This window comes from Helianthus annuus, chromosome 5, assembly GCF_002127325.2.
Source record: "Helianthus annuus cultivar XRQ/B chromosome 5, HanXRQr2.0-SUNRISE, whole genome shotgun sequence".
NCBI classification, from domain to species: domain Eukaryota; kingdom Viridiplantae; phylum Streptophyta; class Magnoliopsida; order Asterales; family Asteraceae; genus Helianthus; species Helianthus annuus.
Genome location: NC_035437.2, coordinates 1,618,360 through 1,643,186, shown reverse-complemented (window position 1 = coordinate 1,643,186; position 24,827 = coordinate 1,618,360). Strand labels below are relative to the sequence as shown.

Here is a 24,827-nt window from a genome sequence, read left to right as displayed (position 1 = left end):
GCTTCCCGCCGCGGACTTATACCATGTGGTGTGTCATTTAACCTTAAACCCGATACGACTCGGGCGACTGAACGGTTAACAAACATGTAAATCTTTTACAAGTTTAACTCTGATTAATTATTCCCAAGTTATAAAATGTTTTGTGCCTTGTGCATTTAAAACCAATTTTTAAATATTTTCAAAATGAGTCAGTTAAATTGTATTTACCAGTGCAAACTGACGTATTTTCCACAAAAAGATTAAGTGCAGGTGCTATACGCAATAGGCTGGTTTCTCCTTAGCATCGTAGAGTCTCGCAAGCTTTTGGGATGCATATATCTGTTGAACAATTTCTTTCTTTTTCTTCGATCCGCCTGTGGATCTATTTTGACTGGTTGTGATACTTGATATTACAATTAATAGTTGAAATAAATCTATTTTCATTTGCTTCCGCTGTGCATTATAATTTGTGTTGTTTGACATATGATGATATCAACTACGTCACGTAATCCCCCACCGGGCCCACCGGTGACACGTGGAAATTAGGGGTGTGACATTTGACCCGCTTCCTTCCCAAGCTTTCACCTAGCTTGTCAAGCGTCAACTTATGATCCTCTTGTTCGGGTGATCTTTAATTTACGTTCGGTTGTGAATTTGGGCTTCGTTTGGCCCTTCAATCTGATGGATTTGTGGGAGACTAGGGTTTTGGCTCCTGTGGAACCTCCCTGCTCGATCTAGAACACACACGTATGTGTATGTTTGTGTTTTGATTTGTTTAAATAACCTTTCAGGTTATCACACTTTAACCCCTCGTGTTTGATTCGTTATTAAGTAGGCCACAACCTATTTATTTTAATAGCAACGTTCCCATTTATTAACTAGGTTAAACATTCCTAGTTAACTTAGTGGGTTTGGGGAATTTATGACTAAGTTTATTTTAAGTCCCGTTAACTCGGGCTTCCTATAAACTTTATTTTTAACAAAAGCCTTTATACAACTTTTATTTAATATTAGGTTTATTAATTTAAAATCCTAATATTCACCGGGTAAATTTTACCACTAACGGTATTTTACCCGTCTTTTAGTATTAACGTGGTTTGATTACCAAACGCGTTTTCGGGGTGTTACACATTCAAACCCGGGTGATTGTGCTTCCGATAAAAAGGGTTGAAGCGCAGTCAATAGTGGGTTTCTAATCGATCTACACCTTAAAAAAAAAAAAAGAGAAAATGTCATCATATCATGACATTAATCATATTAAACTTTGATATAAAAAGATAAGGCATTTATGCATAAGAAAAAAGTAACGTTACAATTTATTACCGGCTACCACCACCCTTTCAAATTCAAATCAAATTCAAATATTTTACCCCCCACTGTCCGATACCCAATCTCCCATTCTCCGACACCAATTCAAACCTCAAAACTCACCGGAATCCACAACAAAACCCTAGATCCGATCTCACAGCCTCAAAATAATGGAACCAAAACAGCAAATTCCATCATCTCCGTTACCAAATCCACCTTCATCATTACTCCGAGACATTTCCAATTTCAAAACCCCCAAACCACAACGCCGTCTTCAAACAAACCCTAGTTCCAAATTTGACTCTCCTTGTCCTCAATTCTTCACTGCTTCTAAACAAACACCTAAATCGTCTTACTCCACTGTTCGTCCGCGCCCTAGATATTCTCTTGCTGCTCAGAAACTCAAAGCGGTTGCACTCGAGCAGTCGAAATCGTCGAGGAAGACTCAAACGAACAAAGAGAAGTCGTTGAAGTCGTTGGCTAAGTCTCTTACAGTTTGGCTCAATTTCTTGTTTGAAAACCCTAGGTTGTAACCTTGTTAATTTCACATCCTTTGTAGTTTGATTTTTTCTTAGTTAATTAAATTTGTAGTACTAATTTCTGTAGATTTATGTGGTTTTTTTTGTGAATAAAATTTGATTAGTTTTATTTTCATAGATTATCTTATCATTTAGACATATATTAATCAGTTTTATGTAGTAATACAGATAGTGAAACTTTAAGTAAAGTTACTTACATAACTTAATTTTATCTGTTACTTATTGAAAGTGATTAGCTAACTATGCAGTTAATATCGGTTATATCGGTCCCTTAGTAAAATATCGGTGTCAAATATCGGTCAAAATATCGGTACCGATATTATCGGCGATATTGACCGATATTTGACCGATATAACCGATATATCACCGATATTTGACCGATATAACCGATATATCACCGATATTTGACCGATATAACCAATATATCACTGATATATCACTGAATTATTGGTGTTAAATTGCTATATATATAAATTATGCATTATATTAAAATTACCGATATCCCACCAGTATCTCACCGAGATAATCTATATTTCAAATATCGGTCCTTTACCGATATCCGATATTTTACCGCATTAACTGCATAGTTAGCTAATGATGATTATTCAATATCACACAATCACTTTCAAGTTTCAACACACATCCATAAAAGTATAAAACTGTGCTTTCTTTGTCATTAGTTTTAATTTGACTTGTTAATGAAACTTTTAGGTCTTGTGGAGTTGAGGTATCAAGATTTACGGGTGAAGAATCGTCTGATGTGTCATCAGATGGGGTGTTTCTGGGTGCAAAGAGGGATAGTGTGTCTCATGGTGGAGTGGACATTGACCGAGAGTGGCGTGGGCCCAAGCGTAGGAAGGATATTTTATGGGTTGATAAAGGTAAAAAGGGAAATAAATTCTCGGGTTCCATGTATTCCCATTTGAAGGTTTCACTTGGAGATGTTTGTAGCTTGGATGACTTGAAAGAAAGAATGGCGGTTTACTTGAGCCAAAGTAACTGCCATGAGATTCTTGATGCTATGACTCATGTTACAAAGGTTTGTTTTCTGTTTTTTCGTGGGCTTATGTTAGTAACAGATTTAAAACGATGGTCGCAATAATCTTTCTGAATATTTATTTTTTCAGAATATTGATGAAGGAAGACTTAAGATGAAGGCCCACTGCCCAATCGTTACTGATGTTGGAATGAAGGAGAATGCCTTGAAGATTCTAATGAGTTATAACCCTGTTTGGTTAAGGATTGGGCTTTACATCATATTTGGTGGTGAATCTTTGTTACCGAATCCAAACATAGACACAAGTTCAGAGAAAGAGCTTTCTTTTCTGAAAACCGTTTCTGAAAAATTGTTTTTCTCGCATTCTGGACTAGCAAAAGCCTACATTTATAACAAACTGGTTGACGGTTTGTACAGACCGGGTTATTATGAAAAATTAGGGAATGTTATATTGAAGAGGATTCTATTGCTAGTACTTATACTTGATCGAGCTAAATCACAGAGCAGTTTGCCTATATGTTATGGTATAGATGGGCTTGATGGTGGGTCCCCTTTATTGTTCACAGCTCAAGCTACTATCAGCTCAAGTTCTGAAGTGATTTCCGGTAAATCGAAGAATCTGTTATCATTATTTTTCTATGCGAGAATCTTTAATGTGCACAACTCAATGGTTGTTATTTTTGTTTAGATTTTTTATCACCTGAGGTGATGCATGGAGTTGGTAATCTTCTTACACAACTCATGATTATGGGATACAAGGTTTCTTATCAACAAGTACGTCGCATGTTCTTTAACTTAGGACTTTATACCGATTTTTTAACGAAATACATACCCGTATTCCGTATTGAGGCTATATACCATGATTATGATCATGTTACATCTTGCAGAATCCTCTTGTCAAGTATGTGTTCAAGGTGACTAATCTTTTTAATGATTTACAAGACGGAGTTCTCCTCTGTAGAGTCATTCAACTCTTACGACATGACCCTTCTATTCTTAAGGTTAGATTTTGGTTCCAATTAAGCTACTTAACATAGGTACTTTAAGCTTATTTGTGTTCTTTTTCGGGCAGAAAGTAGTCGTTCCATCAGATGATCGAAAGAAAAATTTGGTGAACTGTGAGATTTCCCTAAAGTATCTGAAGCAGATTGGAGTTCCATTGATTGACGAAGATGGAACCGAGATAATAACGGAAGATATTGTTAATGGAGATAAGGAGCTCATAATCTCATTGCTATGGAACATGTTTGTTCATCTACAGGTTAGTTGATATCTTATACTTTAATCCAAAGGCTACTCATGTTAGATTGCTGGTTTATATATATATATATATATGTAGGCTAAGGTTCATGCGAGAACCACCTTTATTGCGAGAACCGCGAGAACCAATGTGAACACAACCTAAAATAGCTAAAAAAACCTACCCCCCCCCCCCCCCCAAAAAAAAAAAAAAAAAAAAAAACTAACCCCCCCTCAAGCTAAATGCTAAAAACTAAAACCCCCAAAAAACCTGAAAAAAACCTACCCCCCCCCCCCCCCCCCCCCAAGCTAAAATGCTAAAAACTAAACCCCCAAAAAACCTAAAAAAATCTAAACTTTTTTTTACTATTTTTTATGTTAAAATCGCTACTTTTAGTAGCCAAATTTTTTTTTTTTTTTGGCTACTAAAAGTAGCGATTTTCTTATAAAAATATTAAAAAAAAATTGTGTGTTTTTTAGCTATTTTTAGGCATTTTGGTTGTGTTCACATTGGTTCTCGCGGTTCTCGCAATAAAAGGTGGTTCCTAACGGATCTTTGTCCTATATATATATAGTAAAAACTTATGATCATTTCTTCTAATTGAGCTATATCTGACTTTTGTGCTTTACCTGCAGTTGCCACTTTTGATCAATAATGAGCTTATATCTGATGAAATTATTAAAATTAATGGCCCCGAAGTGGTATGCATTCTACACATGCAAGTAACATGATTGTCTGTTTGCTAATAATGATCATTTAACTTTTATAAACTGTCTTAGCAGACGCTTCCAAACGCCTCAAGTCATTTGGATATGCTTTTTGAGTGGATTAAGGTAATTTTATTTCCAATTATTATCCATGCATGAAATCGTTGTATCGTGTGAAACTGAATTGTGCAATGATGTTACCGTTCCTCGTTTATGCAGGCAATTTGTGATAATTATGATTTGAAGGTTGAGAGTTTCACTTCCTTGGTTGATGGAAAGGCCATGTGGTGCTTGCTTGATTATTATTTTAAAAAGGAACATTGTGATGCTAGTTCTAACATGGTATGTACCCTTGGCATGTTAACGTTGTTTCATTTGTTTTCATGTTCATGTTGTTCATTGTTGCATGTTTGTGAACTTTAAGGATCCAAAAGAAACAAACGGAGCGTCGATCATGTCAGCTTCAGATTATGTTGACGCAGTGCATAACTTCCTGTTGTCACAAAAGTTGACAACACTGTTGGGGAATTTTCCAGAGGTATGCTATTGTTCTATAACCTTATTTTAACGTTTACTTTTAAAACAATCAGAATTTTGTCCTGATACACGTTCTCAATGTTTAGGTTTTGCAAGTTAGTGATATACTTGAATGTAAAGGAGCCTGCAGTGATCGGGGAGTGATCATTTTGTTGGTTTTCCTCTCATCCCAACTAGTTGTCAAGAGAAATTTGGTAATGAACTAATGACCAAACTACCCTTTCGAAGGGTAACTTGAAATACCTTCTTATCAAGTGGCCTTAAACATTAGAGTGTATTATTCTTTTGTATCGCAACGACAGATTAATTTTCATAATCCTCAAATGGCCTTAAACATTGAAGTGTATTATTCTTTTGTATCGCAGCGACAGATTAATTTTCATAAACTTTTGGGCCATAATCAAAATCCAGAGATAAAATGTATCAGGCGAGATCAACTCATCGGATGTCACAAACATGAAGTAGAAACTTATCAGAATGAGAATGAAGGTTTTCACTGCTTTATTTTTTTTTCTCATAGTTGGGTGCATTGTGTTTTCCGAATTGATCTAGAAAGTTTTATTATTATTATTATTATTATTATTATTATTATTATTATTATTATTATTATCATCATCATCATTATTATTATTATTATTATCATCATCATTATTATTATTATTATTATTATCATTATTATTATTATTATTATCATTATTATTATTATTATTATTATTATTATTATTATTATTATTATCGTTTCATGTAGATAATGGAAGAAATTTTAAGGCAATCATGGCTTGGTGGAAAGAAATGGCTCAGCACAACAGCAAAGCTAATGTTAATCCGGTTTACACCGCATTTCTTGGCAAACAATCAAGTGATAAACAACGAGGTTTTTAGTCTAAACTTTCTATATCTAGTAACCTTGATAATATTTCTCGTTGGTTGCCTAATAAAATTAGGCTAGAGGGTATGGTGATGGTCCTCCCTTGGAGGATGATCCGCCACGTAGGCGCCACATCATAGTCCTCCCAAGGATGGTCCATCCCACAAAACTAGAGGGTATGGGAGGATGATCCCACCCCACCACTTTTTTTATTTTTTTTTTAATTTCTATGCCCTATGTACAAGTATTGAAGCCTAATGTACAAATCAGAAACAAAGGGGGCCCACCATGTTGGATCGTCCTGGACGTCCAATTCTTGACGTTGAAGACGGGGACGGGGGGGGGGGGGATGGGTTGACGCCGGCGCCGGACCGAGACGGGGTGGGGGACGGGTCCATACCGTGCAGCCTTATTATAACATGTTACTCTAATTAACATGCACACACATGTAAAAAAATTAGAAGCAAAGATACATTGCTAAGATTTTAACATATTGATGTATATTTTCGTGTTGGTTTCAGAAATTGCTGCAACAATCATACAATCTCATTTCAGGCGATTGGTAAACTACCGAAACTACACACGGATAAAGAATGCAGTTTCTTCTCTTCAAGCTGTTATCCGTGTTTGGGTAATGGTGAAAAATACATCAGCCACTACAAAATTCAATACAATCGAGAATCAAGAACAATCATGCGGTATTAAGCTAATACTCTTCGTTATTAGCTAACTTATGTTTTGTTAATTTCTTATATTTCCAATCCAATTCTTCATTTTTGATTTTGAGAAAATTTCTGTTTTCGTCCCTGAGGTTTGTCCATTTTAACTACTTTAGTCCAAAAATCTAATTTATAACAAAACAATCCCTAAGGTTTGCATTTCTTAACGCTTTTCATCCCTAAGAATTAATTGAAAAGCAACCCTTAGGGATGAAAAGCGTTAAGAAATGCAAAGTTCAGGGCTGGATTTGTTATAAATTAGATTTTTGGACTAAACTAGTTAAAATTGACAAACCTCAGGGACGAAAACAGAAATTTACTCTTTGATTTTTTACAGATGGAAGAAAACTGTCAAGAAGTTTTTCCAGATATTTAATTGACAGGCATGCTTTCATTAAGGTCAAACGTTCCGTAGTAATCATTCAACGTGCCATACGGCATTGGATTGTCCAAAAGCATCAAACTGATGCTGCAATTATGATTCAAAAATGCATTCGAGGGCATGCAGCAAGGTCCGCATATGTTCGACAATCAACTGCAACCATAATTCAAGCTTGTTATCGTAGTTGGATATTAAGGAAAAGTTTCTTGAATCAGAAACAAGCAGCAACAAAAATCCAAAGTCACTATCGCGGACATATATCACGGAAGCGTTTCTTGAATAAGAAGCAAGCAGCAACAAAGATACAAAGATATTATTGTGGATTGGTAATCAGGAAGAATTTTATAAATCAGAAGCAAGCAGCGATAATAATTCAGAGTTATTATCGTGGATTTTTGGTGAGAAAGAGTTACTTGAGTCAGAAGCAAGCAGCAACAAAAATTCAAAGTTATTGTCGTGGATGGTTGTCAAGAAACGGTTTCTTGAAAAAGAAGCAAGCAGTTATGAAACTACAAAGGTTACATCGGTCAATAAAAGGTTTGAGGAAATTTAAGCAGTCCAAACTTGAAATAAAGGCGGCGATTACTATTCAGTGTCATACAAGACGATGGATTGCTCGCCGAGTAGCATATAGATGTAAACGCTCCATCGTGTTGATCCAGGTAAGATTTTCTCTAATTTGTTCATGCACACGCGTGGAAATAATAATCCATGTCACTAACTTAAGAATATTTATAAATGTGGAGATTTGGCCCATTTCTTCATGCATTGACTTCATTCAAGTTTGTTACCAAAGACAATAATTTTCCGACTTTTTTAGTAGAAACAATCAAGGTTTAAAAGAACGGAAACGAGTTTTGAGGCGTTTTCCCTTCGCCTCACGAGGCGTAAGCCTCGCGGCGAACCGAGGCGTAAGCCCGAGGCGGAATTAAAAAATAAATATAATAATTATATATCTTATAAAAATAATAATACTAACTAAGTTCATCATCAAATTTATCAAAATGATCAAAAACACACATAAAAAAGACATAAATTGCTTGAAATTGACACAAAAATTAAAAAAACATCAAAAATAAGTATCAAAAACCCCTGAGGCGCAGCCTTTTTAGCGCCTCAACCCTTCTGAGGCGCACGTACAACATAAACCCCCTGAGGCCCGCCTCAGAATCGTTTTTTGGCCGTTTTGCCTCGAGGCGCGCCTTGAGGCGCACGCCTCAGCTGTTTTTTAAACTATGGAAACAGTTAATTTGTCGGGGTTATGCTATTCTTCTGGTCATTCGTCACTACTAATTTGATGATTTTTTAAAACAGAGATTTTGTCGTGGCTGGTTGACGAGAAGGGGGTTTTTGTTGCAAAAGGAAGCTGCAACGAGGATTCAAAGTGCTTTACGGTCGTTAAAATGCTTCAAGGAATTTAATAGTCATAAAAAGGCTGCTATTGTAATTCAGAGATTTGTCAAGGGATGGATTATCAGAAAGAGGCTTTTAGGTACGTCTTATTTGTTGGCTCATCACATTGCTTATTCTTTCTGTTTGGTATATGTTTATTTTGATGTTACTGACATTGACACATTGGATTGTATAGAAAGTGATGCAATATCAGGTTGCAATCATGACCACACAAAAGATGGCCATGAATTTAAGTTGTACGAGTATTCTACGGTGAAGTTGCAGAGGTGGTGGCGGGGTATACTACTAACCCAATCCCAAAAACGATCACGATCAGCGGCCTTGATTCAGTCAAATGTTAGAGGATGGATCGCTAGGAAAAAAGCAGCTCAGAGCAAACATCGTATTGCAGTGATCCAAGTGAGTAACATAACTTTTGTTCATAAGTTCATTATGTATCAGAATAAAAGCATTTTTTACAGTCGTATTGCAATAAATCATTTTTTACAGTCGTATTGGAAAGGATATATTGAGAGAAAACATTCAAGAGGAAAGGTAGCTGATATACGGTTAAGGGTGCAAAAGGCTGCTGCAAATGTGGACGATGGCATGAGAATTATAAACAGGCTTATTGCAGCACTTTCTGATCTCAAAAACATGAAGAGTGTTAGTGGCATCCTTCATACGTGTGCAACTATTGGTAAAGCTAATTTACTTATTATGGTCATTTAAATTTTTGAGTTAATTGCCATTTTAGTCCCTGTGGTTTGGGCCATTTTGCCAGTTTAGTTCAAAGGTTTCATTTTTAACATCTGGATCCAAAAAGGTTTCATCGTTGCCATTTTGATCCAACTGACTTAACTCCATCCATATCTGTTAAGTCTGCCAAGGGCATTTTTGTCATTTCATTTTAAAGAAAAAGCAATAAAGAAAAAAGGGTTAATAAAAAGAAAATTGAAATGACAAAAATGCCCTTGGCAGACTTAACAGATATGGATGGAGTTAAGTCAGTTGGACCAAAATGGCAACGATGAAACCTTTTTGGATCCAGATGTTAAAAATGAAACCTTTGGACTAAAATGGCAAAATGGCTCAAACCACAGGGACTAAAATGGCAATTAACTCTATATTTTTTATTTTTGCGATTTTAATATTACAGTTATTGTTTTATACAGATATGGCTACAAAATACTCTCAAAAATGTTGTGAGAAGCTTGTGGACGCAGGGGCCATCGATACACTACTTGAATTAATTCGTTCAATTAGTCGAAGCATTGTTGATCAAGAGGTGTTAAGACACACACTTTCTATTTTTAGAAACCTCACACGTTATCCCCATTTGACTGAAGCGCTCATTGACACGAATGGATCGTGTCAAATAATTCTTTGGGAATTCATACGGTCCGTAAAGATGTTTCTTGGCAACTGTTTTTGTTATAAAGTTGGCACGGTTCTTGTTCTGTTATTCTCTAATCATCTTACTTTTGGGGGGTGCAGAAACAAAGAAGACTCGTACTTCGTTGCAGCTGATGTATTAAGAAAGATATGCTCAAACAAAAAAGGAGTTGAAAGATTACGTGGTTTAATGGCTTTAGTGAAGAGATTGAATAATCTTGTTGAAGATCTTAAAAGGAAAGCATGCAATGAAAAGAGGTAAGAATAAGTAATATCAGACCACTCGTACTCGGTCGTTTTTTATCAAAATTCTTTGCCAAACACGCCCCAATATCGCCCCTAGCCATTACGCATGGGCGTGATTGGCAATTTTTTTGTGTAGGCGTTTTATAAATCACGCCAAAGGGGGGAGATCTTGTCCAATCAGATTTGAGCTTGCATTGTTATGTCCAATAACATTTATTAAATTGTTTTTTTATTTTATTATTTTATTACAAACCTAATGCCCCACATCCCCACTACACCCCTTTTGTAAAAACGCCCAATAATGCCCCATTGCTGACTGGACTGCCACATGGTCTCATGGTTTATCTATTTGGTTATCTGTAACAAGCTTGAATACAAGGGATTCTAAAGGAGAAAATGGCCATATTTTAAGTTATATATATCCAAAAATGTTGTATATATCTTTCTTTTTGAAAATCTTCATGTGCCAACTTGGTTACCAACGGAACAATAGACCATATTTTGAGTATTCATCACCGGGCTATTTTTTTTGTTTATGTAGGAATCAACGAATCCCAGCAACAAAGGAACCGATGGACCGAAGACTGAAAGAAGCCATTCAAATCTTGAAACTCATAACTAATGGTTAAGATCAAATCCAGCTCGGAAGCATTTGTTGTGGTTTTTGTGTTTTTAGTTCTCAAGAAGTCTTGTTTTCTCGCGAGAAATCTAGTTTGATTATATGAACAACTGATTGGTGTTAATCAAATGATTGTGGCTCTAGTGCTTTCTGGATGAATGTGTAAATTGGAGTATTGATATAATGAGTTTAAAGTTACATACCAATGCCTATAATAACCATAAAACCAATGCCTATAATAACCATAAAACCAATGCCTATAATCAAATGATTTCATGGTATATACCCAAGTCATATGCATTTTTTATTACATGTAGAGCTTCCATAGCTAGGATAAACAAGAAGATGTCTCCTTGCCTAACCTCCCGTTTACTTGAAACTCTTTTGTGGATGCTCCATTTACAATGACTGATAATTAAGCCGATGAGAGGCAGTTAGAAATCCAGACTCTCCAAAGTACGGAGAAACTCATTTGTTCAAGCAATGAATCAAAAATCCGTAGTTTAAAATGTGATTTTCAAAGTCTACTTTAAACGTATCACTTATTTTTCGAGCTTTTAAACCATAAATACACATTAAATACACATCATTGATTATAAACGCTCCATCTAATATATTTCTACCTCAATAAAATAGTTATTAATCTTGTTGGGTCACAATTTTATTTTTATTTTTAGAGTTAAATGTCATTTTAGTCCCTGTGGTTTGAGCCATTTTGCTAGTTTAGTCCAAATGTTTCATTTTTCGTTTGTGGGTTCAAAAAGGTTTCACCGTTCCCATTTTAATCCACTGGTTAACTTCATTCATTTTTTCTGTTATCAAGAAGGGCAATTCGGTCATTTTATATGGCCGAATTGCCCTTCTAGTTAACAGAATTATATATAAAATGACCGAATTGTTTTTCTCGTTAACAGAATAAATAGATGAAGTTAACCCAGTGGAATAAAATGGCAATAGTGATATCTTTTTGGACCCACAGACGAAAAATGAAACATTTATACTAAACTAATATAATGACCCAAACTACAGGAACTAAAATGACATTTAACTCTTATTTTTATTTATAAAGTTATACATGTCAAAAAAGTTAACAAATTAATTAACAAGGGGGGTGATATGTAAAGTATTATACATCATCCATTTTTTTCTGATCTTTCTATTTTGTTCTTGTTCTCTTTCTTAAATTAAATTAGGGTTCCGTTTCGTCCCCAATTTCAATCTCTCTGTAAATTCGATACGAAATGCAACCTGCAACAACGCCACTGATGGACCCTCAGTACCAGCAGCAACAATGGATGATGATGAATCAACAACCACCGGTGCAACAAATGTATAATTATAGCCAGCAACCACCACCGGCTGCCACAATTCCTCAACACTACACATCACCCTTATCAGCTTCGATTGGTGGTGCGACTCCTCAACCGGCAACCGCCGATGAGATCCGTACTCTATGGATCGGAGATTTGCAGTATTGGATGGATGAACAGTATCTCCTTAGCTGTTTTGCTCAGACCGGAGAGGTTTATATTATTATTATTATTATTATTATTATTATTATTATTATTAGTTTGTTCTTGTTTTTCTTTGCATTTGTATCGTATTATATAGTTACAGTTTATTTGTTCTATAGAAGTTGGAGTAATTGCTGGTACACGTATGGTATTCTTTTTGTATCATGTCATGTCTACTGATTTAAATTGCAGGCATGACATGAAAGATGTAGATTTCATTTTGTGTTCATGAACGTTTGTTTGTGTTCGTTGTGTTCATGAACGTTTGTTAAAATAAGTTAACAAACGAACACAAACAGACATGAACACGTTCATTTTGTTAATGAACAAACACGGACAGTTTGTGAAATGTGAACACATTTGTTTCTTATACGAACGGTAGTCCGGTTTGTTTGTAGCCCTATTTACAACCTATTACTTTTATGGAAAGCTTTTAGTGCTTTACACATTGATCACTTTATGTATATGTTTTAGTGTAACTTGGCTGTGACACTAGAATTAGAATTGTATTTTTGACTAGGGCCAAACTATCTACACACCAAGTGTGTAGATAGTCACCCTTAAAAGGTGTTTTTTGTCTTTATATGTACACCTTGCAGTGTCGAACTGTGGCCAAAACGCGGCGTTTTGGTCCGGTTAACCAGACAAAGACTGACGGGTGTCTGACGGGTCTGTTGACCGGACCAAAACGCCGAGCTTTGGCCGTGTTTTGGTCCTGTCAACCAGACCGGGTGTCAGTCTTTTGTCTGGTTGATAGGACCAAAACGCGGCCAAAGCTCGCCGTTTTGGTCCGGTCAACAGACCCGTCAGACACCCGTCAGTCTTTGTCTGGTTAACCGGACCAAAACGCCGCGTTTTGGCCACAGTTCGACACTGCAGGGTGTGCATATAAGGACAAAAAACACCTTTTTTGGTGTGTAAATAGGCAAAATGGTGTGTAGATAGGTACACCCTTTTGACTAACTTTGTGGTATGTGTACATGATAAATGTCACAAGTAGGGAAGTGTTGTAAACTTGTAATGTGCTGATCCAATTTTGCTTGGGTTTTCAGTTGGTTTTTGCTTATTTAGTATAATTGGAATATGCTAATATGTTTTAGTGATTACTGTGCGTTGTATATCTATGTGAAACTGGAGTGTGTTGTATTGTACTACTATTGTTGCTTGTTATCGTAAAGCTATATAATATATCCTTTGGGCTTGCAGGTGGTTTCTGCAAAAGTCATACGTAACAAGCAATCTGGTCAATCTGAGGGTTATGGTTTCATTGAGTTTGTTAACCGAGCAGCTGCAGAAAGGCATCTACAGGCATATAATGGTACTTTGATGCCCAATGTTGAGCAGCTCTTTAGGTTGAACTGGGCTTCCTTTGGTGCTGGTGAAAGAAAACAAGATGACACACCCGATTACACTATATTTGTGGGGGATTTGGCAGCTGATGTTACGGACTATACCTTGCTGGAGACGTTTAGGGCGCATTATCCTTCTGTTAAGGGTGCTAAGGTTGTGACTGATAGGCTAACAGGACGCACAAAAGGTTATGGTTTTGTGAAATTTGGAGATGAGAGTGAGCAATTACGTGCTATGACTGAAATGAATGGAAGATTATGCTCAACCAGACCAATGCGGATTGGACCAGCTGCTAACAAAAAGAACGTGGGCAGTCAACAATATCCAAACGGTACATGCTGTTGCTTTACTCGCTCTCACAATTTAGTTTGCTAATTTTATCTGCTTGGGTTCTTAATCTATGTCTTATTCGTTTAGTACCTTGTGAAATGATTCTTGTTTAATTGGTTTCTTGGACTCTATGTTTGGTTTTCTTAAGAAGCTTCTTATGATTTATCCATTCGCGATTTTGGTCGGTTCTTGTATTACGAGCTTAACGTCGTCATTTCTTTCCCGTGCTTTGAGAATTACCGGCATTAATTCTATTAAAACATTGGATATGCAAAAACTTATAAAACTCGTATTGTCTCAAAGCAGGGCATCGAGAGGCTCTATCATATAAGGGCCTGGCAATGATTTCAGCAGAAATTGTTACCCTATAGAGGGTGGCCTTGCTTAGGTCAGTTTTCCATTTTATGTCATTAAATTCGCTTGCCATTTATTTAAGTTCCTCAAGGCAAAATTATGTTATGTTGGTTTCTTTTTCTCAAGTCTTTTAATATTGAGCTTTCCTTTCAGTCAAGTTACATTATTCATCGTTGTTCAACACATTTGTCGTTTTTTTCATTTAACAGCCATTAAATCGCCTTTTATATTGTTAAACCGCCTTTCTTTTACTTTCTTACTTGGATCTGTACCCCTCTTTCTTAGCCTTAATGTTTGCTTTCATTTATGTAACTTAGTTCACCAATGCCAGTTTTTAGATTTCTCTTTCAGCTGTATAATAGACAAGTTTGTCATGATGACGAGCTTGTCGGTTTTTTACTTACCATGATCTGTACTTACGGTTCTTAGCTGTATATCTGATATCTTGCCAGACAAACATAGAAAACATGTGTCACACATGACTTTAGAATTAAGAAGTCAAACCTTCAGTCTACATCACACTTAATTCTAGCATTGTGTAATTTAAAATTCACTGTAACCGTACTTGCAACAAGAACTTATCATTGTTTGACACTCGACAACATTTGATCAACCTAATTGAAGGGCACGAGGATGAAGGAACCGTGGGACCTTTTGTAGGCATCATTTCATTGTTTAATTGGATCATCTGTTGTGTTCGCCACTTTTTGGTTGATTAAACGTAATATACCATGGTTTTGTGTGTCGATACATTCCTCATGCAGTTGCAACGAATGACCCTTGTTGCTATTCGTTTTTGTAACTCTATTAGGTTATTTCCCATATCACCATTCCGATTTAATGTTGTGGTTTAGTATCCGTACATTGCAATTTCCTGTTCTCATTCACAGTCTATTGGTGCATTCACTCACTGTTGGATTCCTGCCTCCATCTCTGCCATTACTGACCCCCGGGCTTATGTGTTAAACTAGAGGCAACAAATTTTTAGTGTCCTTGGAGTATCTTTCATTCAAATTTTCTATATTTGCAGCTTCCTACCCGAATACTCAAGCAACACAGAATGACGATGATCCAAATAATACAACTGTCAGTAATTTCTTTCATTATTATAACACAGTGTGTTATAAAAAATAAACTGAAGGTTTAAAATATTCATTGCAGATATTTGTTGGTGGGTTGGATCCTAATGTTAGCGACGAACATCTTAAGCAGGTGTTCAGCCAATACGGACAGATAGTCCATGTGAAGATCCCTGTGGGCAAGCGGTGTGGGTTTGTTCAATTCGCTGATAGGTGTGTGATATTTTCGAACTTCTTTCGATTGAGGAACACAAATCTATTTTTGCTGTTAAGTCTTTTCTATTTCCGTGTATGTATATCTTTTCAGAAGCTGTGCGGAGGAAGCATTAAGAACGTTACAAGGAACTCAGTTTGGTGGACAAACTGTGAGACTTTCATGGGGCCGTAGTCCTTCCAATAAGCAGGTTTGTTTGAATATGTGATGAGTGTTTGGTGGCGAAGAAGTTGAGATTGATGTGTGTGAATTTGGTCAGCCTCAGGTAGAACAAAGCCAGTACAATGGTGGATACTATGGGTATGAAACATATGGATATGCTGCACCAGTTGCTCAAGATCCTAGTATGTATTACGGAGGCTACGCAGCGGGATATGGTGGCTATACACAGCCCCAACAGCAGCTACAATCGCAGCAACCACAGCCATAGGTAAGCGTTACCTTGAGTGCTTACTTGATGTTGAACTAAAAGCAAGCTTTGGGTGTGCAGTGAGTGATATGGCATTGCATGGAGGGCTGAGCTGTACCGGATCCTGCACATGAAGACTTTTTAAAATTATTTAGTAAATTATGTGCTGCTTTTAAAGTTATTTGTGGTTTATTCTGATTTTTTTTTTTGTATTCTGCTGATGCTACTTGCTATGTTATGTTGCCATTTGGCTCTATTTAAATGTTTCACCGGTTGTGTGTGTGTGTTTTGACTCGTGAAATAATTTGTTACTTTCATAAGAAAACCCGTTTGGCTACGGTTTTAGGTTTAAAAATTGGGCAGTATATCCAATGAAGAATAAGGTAGTGTGTAAATATTTGAAATTGTTAAAGATGATTTTATGTTAACTCATGTTTATAAAACAAAAATTACAAAAGGTCGATCTTGTTGTTTTGAGAACTCAAAACTGCAGCTATCATTATCGGGGTGCTCCGCCACCCCTCGTTTCCATCATGAGCCTCGATTTCATTACTTCTTTCACGACGAGAGAACCGCGTCCGCATCAGTCGAAGTTGTAGTCCACTTCGACTTTCAGTCTCGTTTGTGGATCCTGCAATTAGAATATGAACTTGGTACTGGAATAATAACCTTCGTAAACTATGAATGGCTATTTGAAGACTTTTTCAAAAGTTTCTAGCAAAGCAAAAAAATGAGAAACCTTCCAACAAGCAGAATAGAAGGTGACCACAAAGCCATTAATTCAGTAAGCTATTCAAGCTCCTAGACCTCCGTCTGCCTAGTCCTGTCCTCAATAGATGACTTCTGCTACAGTTTCTATGATCACTTAAGAGATTTCTCATTTGAACCTTTTTAGGTGCTCTCCCCCTATCTGTCTCTTGATCCCTCATTCAACGGACCCACCTCCGATACTTTGAAATATAGTAACAAAACTTATGGCGAAGTTCACTTCCGAAAACAAAGTTAACACATTTGTAAATTCTTGTTAGATTTACAATAGAAATGAAAGTAAGAAAACAGGCATTGAGAAGGGTAGTTCGGGCAACGATCTGGAGTTTACTAGATGATACTTCATTTAACTACTTAATAAGATAAGAAGATCCATAAAAAGATCAAATAACGGAAGGCGGAAGGTCGATTAGGAAAGGAGCTTTTCAAATCAAAGAATTCGTTGATTGCAAAGCCTTCTTTCAGATAAGTCGTTTAATGAAATCGTTTTTGTACAAAGAATAGGAGGCATATGCAAAAGCAGGTTGCACGAAAGGAACAGTCGACCGAGTGAAAGTGAACAGCTCCGAGCAAATCTTCTAGAGAGCGTACCCTTTGTTTCTACTCTTTCTCTCTTCTAAAAAGAACTCAAAATCGAAAAAAGAAAAAAGAATCTTTTGTTTTTGTTTTTTTTCCTGTTTTTGGCCTCCCTAGCTTCTGAAACAAGAGAACGGACCGACTCTAACTAATCCACTCCTACTAACAGGAAGTGTAAGGGCAGACCTCGTCCTACTTTCACTCAGGGGCCGAGTTGATCGAGTTGTCCTCTCAAAAGAAGAGAAGACACCCCTGCAGAAAGTTGGTATTCAAGAGACGGAAACTATGTCAAGAAGGTGGAACTAGGAATAAGAACAGGGACCCACGTCGAGCCATACTGACGGACGAGCAGCATCAATTGAATCGGCAGACAGAAAGACGAAGACAGAGACGAACTAACATGTAAAGTAGTGGAATGGAAAAGGATGGCACTTGACGATGCATCTTTGGTTAGAGGGATGTTCGTTTTGATTCCATCTATGTGCCAGCCGTTACCTTCCTTTCAGATAGGTACTTCCCTGCGTATTTCAGCTGGTGCGCAGTAGCGCACTTCCGTTTTCCCTTTACTAGTAGGGGTCCCGTGGTTCCTATGTCGCCGCCTTTCCCGGTCCTTTTCTTTTAGTGTTTACTCTCAACAGCTTCTCAAAGAGCTTCTGAGACTAGTGAAAGAATTGAAACCTTATGAATATTTCGTCCATCTTTCGCCCATCTATCTCCGGATGCAAATATTTATCTTGAATGGTGCAGTTATCATATCTCTTAGGAGGCACTACCTCCAGACCCGAAGCATTTCGTCGCTTACTACGCCCTTCCTCGTCTCTGGGTGCCTAGGCATTCCTTTCTATTGCGCCTAAAATCTCTATTTTGCGTCGTTGTGCCTGGGCTGTGAGGGCTCTCAAATGGGTCTGAGGTTGAATCATATCATATTTTTTTTTTCTGTTTTTTACAATACAAACTCATTTAGCGTAGAGTTCATACATATTGAACCTAGACCTAATGTCGTTTTCTTATAAGTGATAATTTCAGATCTATTTGTTTTTGGCTCAAATGAGTTATTCAAGCGATCATCAGAATAATTCAAAATTTAAATATGCAAATTATAGTATGAATTTGATCTCTTCAAAGATGTGTAAAGCAATAAGTAATGAACTGAATAATAAAAAAAAATTACCCTTCACCACACCTTTTAAACGCATTTACAAACTTGCTTGATTGAGGGCAAATCTATTATGCGTGCTAATGTTACAAACTTTTATAAAGATAAAATAATGAAATGTGCAAGTTTTATGTATCATTTTACCAAAACTTTTATAAAAATAAAATAATGAAAATGTGCAAGTTTTATTTATCAATTAACCAGTTATATGTGTAATACAATAAAGATAATCTAATACTAATAAAAAGATATAGATAATGCCACATGGCATTCTCATACTAAACAAAAGCCTACTTAAAGCCATATGTCATTTTCTCCTTCAATTCACATTTATTATTATTATTAATTATTTAATTAATTAATACAAAACAATAAAAAATTCCTTAACAACTTAATACTAATAAATATTTTATTGTTTACTTAGATATTAATTATTTAATTTTGACTTATCTAAAATATATAGTTAGTTATTAGTATCAATTCTACTTATAATAAACAATTTCATATAATGTCAATGTGACAACATCTTCTTATTCTTTAAAAAAAAATTTCTTTACAATAAATTATTATTTTATATTATAATAATAAAAAAGGTAAATAATAGGTTAATCTGATATTTGAAAACCGGTTTACTTCCATGCTTTGAAAACACTTTTAATGTTATTAGACCTATGTAACAAACGCGTTTAATGATATAATATCTTCATACTAATTTTGATACAAGACGATACTCACTGGATGTCCTAAATAGAGTTATATTTTTAGGCTTGCCATACCATTGATAATTAACAAAGGTCAGTGTTCCAGTGACATTATTAAGAAATATTCATTGAAAGAATAGTTTATGTAACGAACTCGACTACAGGTCCTATCACTAGGTGACTAGGTTATTGAGGCACTCATATTATCCTCCGGAAGTAATAATAACACTTGAACATTTATCCCTAGATTTCGTTTAATACCGCCAAATAGAAATATTTCATTTATATTGAAAAGAGATAGATTCCTATCGCCCAATGTTTTGCCATGACGATAAATAAAAGTATAGGACAATTTTTATGTAAAGTTGGTTTGTTTATAAGAGAATTGGTTTTTACACATGACCAACTGTTGCATCATCTATGGTAAAGAATTCACTTATATAAATTTACGAAGAGAATATAAATTAAATAATTTACAAATTTATATCCTTAAACCCGTGTAGTACACGGGTCTAATAATCTAGTTACAAATAAAGCCTTATCAAGTTATACCTACTAACTATGTATTATACAGGTTGAATAATGAAAATTGTTTGTTTGTATTTTTTTTATTTAGAAAATATTATCAGTATATTATAAATTATAAAGAAAAGATATATTTAAGTAAATATAGATTTGGTGGGAAGATTTAGTCGATATACTCCTAACTAAAAATATAGCAAAAGATCAAATACAATTTGAAGTAAATATAGTTTTGGTGGAAAGATTTAGTAGATATACTCCTAACTAAAAATATTAAATATGGCAAAAGATCAAACACAAAAAAGCCTTATCATACAAAACGTGCAAAAGACATGAAAAGGTAAAAAAAAAAAAAATGCGGTGACATTTTTCGTAATTATTTAATCGTATATTAATTATCAAAATTACCCTACAAATAATCTTGTAGGGTAATTTTGATCTCGTAGAATAATTTTGTAAAATGAAATTTTAGGGTTGATCTTGTAGGGTGATTTTGTAGAGTATTATAATTACTCTACAAAAGATTTTGCAGAGTAATTTTATCTTGTATGGTAATTTTGTAGAGCATCATAATTAGTTTACAAATGAGGATAATTTTGATCTTGTATGGTAATTTGATTCTGTAGGGTAATTACGAGTAAAATAATTACGAAAATATCATCGCGTTTTTTTTTTTACCTTTTCATGTATTTCGTACATTTTGTACGATATTTATAGAGGATCTTTACCCCTAAAAGTATTTCTCAGCATAAAGATATATTTGAAGTATATATGGGTCTAATGGTCTATAGAGTTATTAATGTAATTCGTAATTACAATGCGTATAAATTGTAATTCGTAATCGTTAGATGTTATCAAAATTAAAATTACAACACATATACGAATTGCCGTTCAAAAAAAAAAAAAAAAAACAACACATATACGAATTTCAAAACGTCGCAAACTATTATTTACTCCAACTTTAAAAGTAAAAAAAAAAAAAAAAAACCGAAATCTTCGACGACTATTCGACTTTTATGGTTGATACTTGATAGACCTAATTTTACATGTTATCACCTTCAAACAAGTTTTCGCAAATACTGTTCCTGAATCATCTCATCTAGGGTTTAAGCATTCACAACTCATTGTTTATATTGGACGATTTAGGCGGTTTTCAGACTTCAAATATGAGTGTGATCGGGTTCGATATCGGTAACGAGAGTTGTGTTATCGCCGCTGCAAAGCATGGAGGAATCGACGTACTGTTGAACGATGAATCGAAGCGTGAGACACCTGCAGTCGTCTCATTCGCAGACAAGCAACGGTTTCTAGGTTCTTCAGGTGCTGCATTCGCCACTGCAAATCCAAAATCAACCGTTTCTCAGATCAAAAGCTTGATCGGAAAACAGTATAAGGAACTGCATGAAGAACTTAAACTGCTACCCTTTGCTACCACTGAGGGTCCACGTGGCAGTGTGTTGATTGAGTTAGAGTACCTCAAAACCACATGGAGGTTTACACCGGTTGAGATTTTAGCAATGTTGTTTACACATTTGAAAAATATAACTCAGAAAGACCTTGAATCTCCTGTGGTGGACTGTGTGATTGGGATTCCGTCGTATTTTACGGACTCGCAGAGGCGCGAGTATCTCGATGCTGCGTATATAGCCGGTTTGAAGCCTTTGAAGCTGTTGCATGATGGTACTGCCATTGCATTGGGTTATGGAATGTACAAGACTGAGTTCTGTAACACGGGACCGACTATTGTAACCTTTGTTGATATTGGGCATTGTGATACTCAGGTGACCGTTGCGGCTTTTGAACAAGGGGGGATGAAGATATTAGCCCACGCGTTTGATCGGAACTTGGGAGGTAGAGGTTTTGATGAAGTTTTGTTCAAACATTTTGCTTCACAGTTTAATGAAAAGTATAAGATTGATGTTTGTGGTAACGCACGTGCTTGTGTGAGGCTCAGGGCGTCGTGTGAGAAGGTGAAGAGAGTTTTGAGTGCGAATGCAGAGGCGCCGATTAGTATTGAGTGTCTGATTGGTGATACGGATGTGAGAGGAGTTGTAACTCGGGAAGAGTTTGAGAAATTGTCGGTGAAACTGTTGGAGAGGGTTATTGCTCCTTGTGTTGTGGCTTTGAAAGATTGTGGTTTGAGTGTTGATAAGATATCTACTGTTGAGCTTGTTGGTTCAGGGTCCCGGATACCAGCTATAACAAGAGTTTTAACCTCGTTTTTCCGGAGAGAATTGTCGAGAACGCTAAATGCTAGTGAGTGTGTTGCAAGAGGATGTGCTCTTATGTGTGCAATGCTTAGCCCGACTCTCCAAGTTCGTGAATATAAGGTCTTTCTATAAAACTCCCGGCTTACGTCAATCCTTGTTTTAGTACATCTATTATGTTGTTAAGGATTTATGTTATGTATTTTTGTATTGTTTGCAGGTTCAGGATTCATTTCCTTACTCAATAGTAGTCCCTTTACCAAACCATGAATTTGTTCTCTTTCCAAAAGGCAGTCCGTTTCCAAACGGACATATGTTGGTGCATACTGGAAACACCCAATTCTCTATTCAAGTTACATACAGCAACGAGACGGTTTTCCCTACAGGAATATCAAGTTTAGTCGGTCGTTTCAAGGTGAGAATCTCATGTTCGTGTTCTATTGCTTGTTATAATATAGCATGTTGCTACTCTTTGCCAATTCATACATTGAGATAAATTAAAATATTCTTTTAGATTGGTCGGTCTGGACGTTCTGGTGCAGAGAATGTGGACGTCGAATTTGGAGTGTTGCTTAACGAGCATGGAATTATTGAAATAGGTTGTGCGAGAGTAAGTATCACATGTCACACCTATGTTGAACCTGGATTAATTAAAAGCATTACGATTTGTCCTTTAATTGTGTTTGTGGCTTCAGATGATGTTCCCTGGTGGTCGTATGTTGAATCTTCCGTTTTCTGAGAATATGTATGTCACGACAACACGTGACGAGTTACATGAAGCTCAAAAGAAAGAAATGATCTTGGCAGAGCAAGATTTCAAGGTGGAGCAATCTAAGGACCAAAGAAACACCCTCGAGTCGTTTGTCTATGACACTCGTAGCAAGGTACTTGTTCTGTTACGATAGCCTCGTGAAGTTGTCATTTTAGTTCTTGGATTGTATATAAACTGACAGAACGCGTGTGATTTAGCTTTCGAGTGCCTACAAGAGCTTTGCCACAGATTCAGAGAAGAACGTAATTATGAACAGTCTGAAGGAGACCGAAGATTGGCTGTATGAAGACAGTGATGATGAATCTGAAGAGGACTATTCAGGAAAACTTAAAGATCTCAAAAAGGTGTGAAGATTTTGCTACTTTTAAATTGTTGATCTCTTTAGGTAGCATTGTACACGCATCTAATCACGTTTGTTTTTTATAGTTATTGGAACCGGTTGAAAATAAATACCAGGAAAATGTGAGAGCAAATGCGGAAAAAGCTCTGCGAGCTTCTATCGCAAAATATCGTTTGCGGGCTGATTCACTGCCAGCTAGCATCAAAGAGATGGTATAACTATAAGTTTCCCCTTTTGTTCATACATTACTCCTTAATGCACAAAATTCGTTACTTCTCACCTCTCATTAATTAAAGAGTGAATTTCAAGAATTGTTCTTTATCTTTATACCCATTTTCAGGCGCTGTCCTTTATGTTCAAAATTGACGAGTTTTGTTCTTTATGTTTTCATATCATACACCTTTTGTCCTTTAGGCCTAACTCAGTTAGTTTTTTCAGTTAAATTTGGTCATATGCTTTGCACATGAGGGATTTTTGTCAATTCAAAGGTAAATTCAACGGCAGATTTACAGCTCAAAGCTTCTGCATCCTTTGAATTGACAAAAATGCCCTCATGTGCAAAGCACATGACCAAATTTAACTGACAAAACTAACTGGGTTAGGCCTAAAGGACAAAACGTGTATGATATGAAAACATAAAGGACAAAACTCGTCAATTTTAAACATAAAGGACAACGCCTGAAAATGGGTATAAAGATAAAGGACAATCCTTGAAATTCACTCTTAATTAAAATTGTTTTTGAGTATCACTTATGACATTGGTTTGTTGCTGCCAAAGTAACTCGACACTCTTTCTTGCAGGTCAATTTTGAATGTATTAGAGCTGAGCAGTGGCTTAATAATCGTCTCACCGAGAATTTATCTCCAACGACCTTGTCAAGTCGCATCAATAACGTCATAAAAGTATTTGGGAGGTTAGCGTCGACAGATTTTTCTCTGGTTTTATTAGAATTGATTGTATGCAATTTTAAATAATGTAAACTGAATCATAAACAACGAATCTTTTGGCTTTTCACATTACCTGCTACTTATGCTAGATTTTTTTTTCAGCCGTTGCGAAGACATGATGAGATCCAAACCTTCCTCCCCAAAGGGTGATGAACGTGTAGACTCAGACCAAAAGGAGCAACCCGTGGACTCAGATGTTAACTTGGACGAAAGGCACCAACTTGTGGACTCGGAGCATAGTGGCCAACACGTTGAAGGGGAGCAACCCATTGACTCGAACCAAAGGGAGCAACCTGTGGACTCGAACCATAGTGACCAAAACTAAATCTTTATAGATTGGTGGGAAGCAAACAAGCACATGATGTTCAGGTTTTTTTCATAGTTGGTAAGTTTTCCATATTGAACCATATATGTGTATGCTACCTTTTTGCTTCATCAATCTGTTTTGAAAACTGGCCGATTATCATTCCTTGCCAAGTACTCGATCTGTATTACGTGCTGTTTTTTTTTAATTTAATACGTTTGTTTTGGGGTAAAACATGAGATTTATCTTTCACCAACTGCATGGGCGGACCTAGCCTTTCGCCAGGGTGGGCAGCCGCACCCCTTGAAAAAAAAATTAGCGTATATTTTAGGCAAAAAAACCCGACCGCACCCCT

General features: G+C 36.2%; 3 protein-coding genes across 4 annotated transcripts; all 3 read left to right on the top strand.

Annotated features, from left to right (window-relative positions):
• Positions 1-1,290: 1,290 nt before the first annotated feature.
• Positions 1,291-11,128, top strand: LOC110939640 (abnormal spindle-like microcephaly-associated protein homolog). 2 transcript variants are annotated; one of them, XM_022181216.2, is made up of 21 exons: positions 1,291-1,813; positions 2,538-2,865; positions 2,954-3,428; positions 3,512-3,597; positions 3,711-3,824; positions 3,896-4,084; positions 4,699-4,764; positions 4,846-4,896; positions 4,990-5,112; positions 5,195-5,308; positions 5,394-5,501; positions 5,673-5,796; positions 6,056-6,181; positions 6,697-6,873; positions 7,232-7,938; positions 8,591-8,768; positions 8,865-9,088; positions 9,179-9,368; positions 9,844-10,069; positions 10,166-10,321; positions 10,851-11,128. In XM_022181216.2, exons 1-21 carry the CDS (start codon positions 1,458-1,460, stop codon positions 10,936-10,938), a joined length of 4,206 nt encoding a protein of 1,401 aa, XP_022036908.1. In that variant the 5' UTR covers positions 1,291-1,457; the 3' UTR covers positions 10,939-11,128. The 2 variants fall into 2 exon arrangements, with proteins under 2 accessions (XP_022036908.1, XP_022036907.1); XM_022181215.2 differs by having other exon boundaries at positions 4,843-4,896.
• Positions 11,129-12,063: 935 nt separating this feature from the next.
• On the top strand, positions 12,064-16,495 carry LOC110939639 (polyadenylate-binding protein RBP45). The gene is made up of 7 exons (XM_022181214.2): positions 12,064-12,451; positions 13,649-14,123; positions 15,507-15,562; positions 15,638-15,768; positions 15,863-15,959; positions 16,029-16,199; positions 16,260-16,495. Exons 1-6 carry the CDS (start codon positions 12,170-12,172, stop codon positions 16,197-16,199), a joined length of 1,212 nt encoding a protein of 403 aa, XP_022036906.1. The 5' UTR covers positions 12,064-12,169; the 3' UTR covers positions 16,260-16,495.
• A 4,471-nt stretch (positions 16,496-20,966) lies between these two features.
• Positions 20,967-24,631, top strand: LOC110939638 (heat shock 70 kDa protein 16). The gene is made up of 8 exons (XM_022181213.2): positions 20,967-22,231; positions 22,329-22,523; positions 22,623-22,718; positions 22,804-22,992; positions 23,078-23,224; positions 23,307-23,432; positions 24,022-24,134; positions 24,271-24,631. The coding sequence occupies exons 1-8, from the start codon at positions 21,068-21,070 to the stop codon at positions 24,491-24,493; spliced, it is 2,253 nt and encodes a 750-aa protein (XP_022036905.1). The 5' UTR covers positions 20,967-21,067; the 3' UTR covers positions 24,494-24,631.
• The last annotated feature ends 196 nt before the right edge of the window (positions 24,632-24,827 follow it).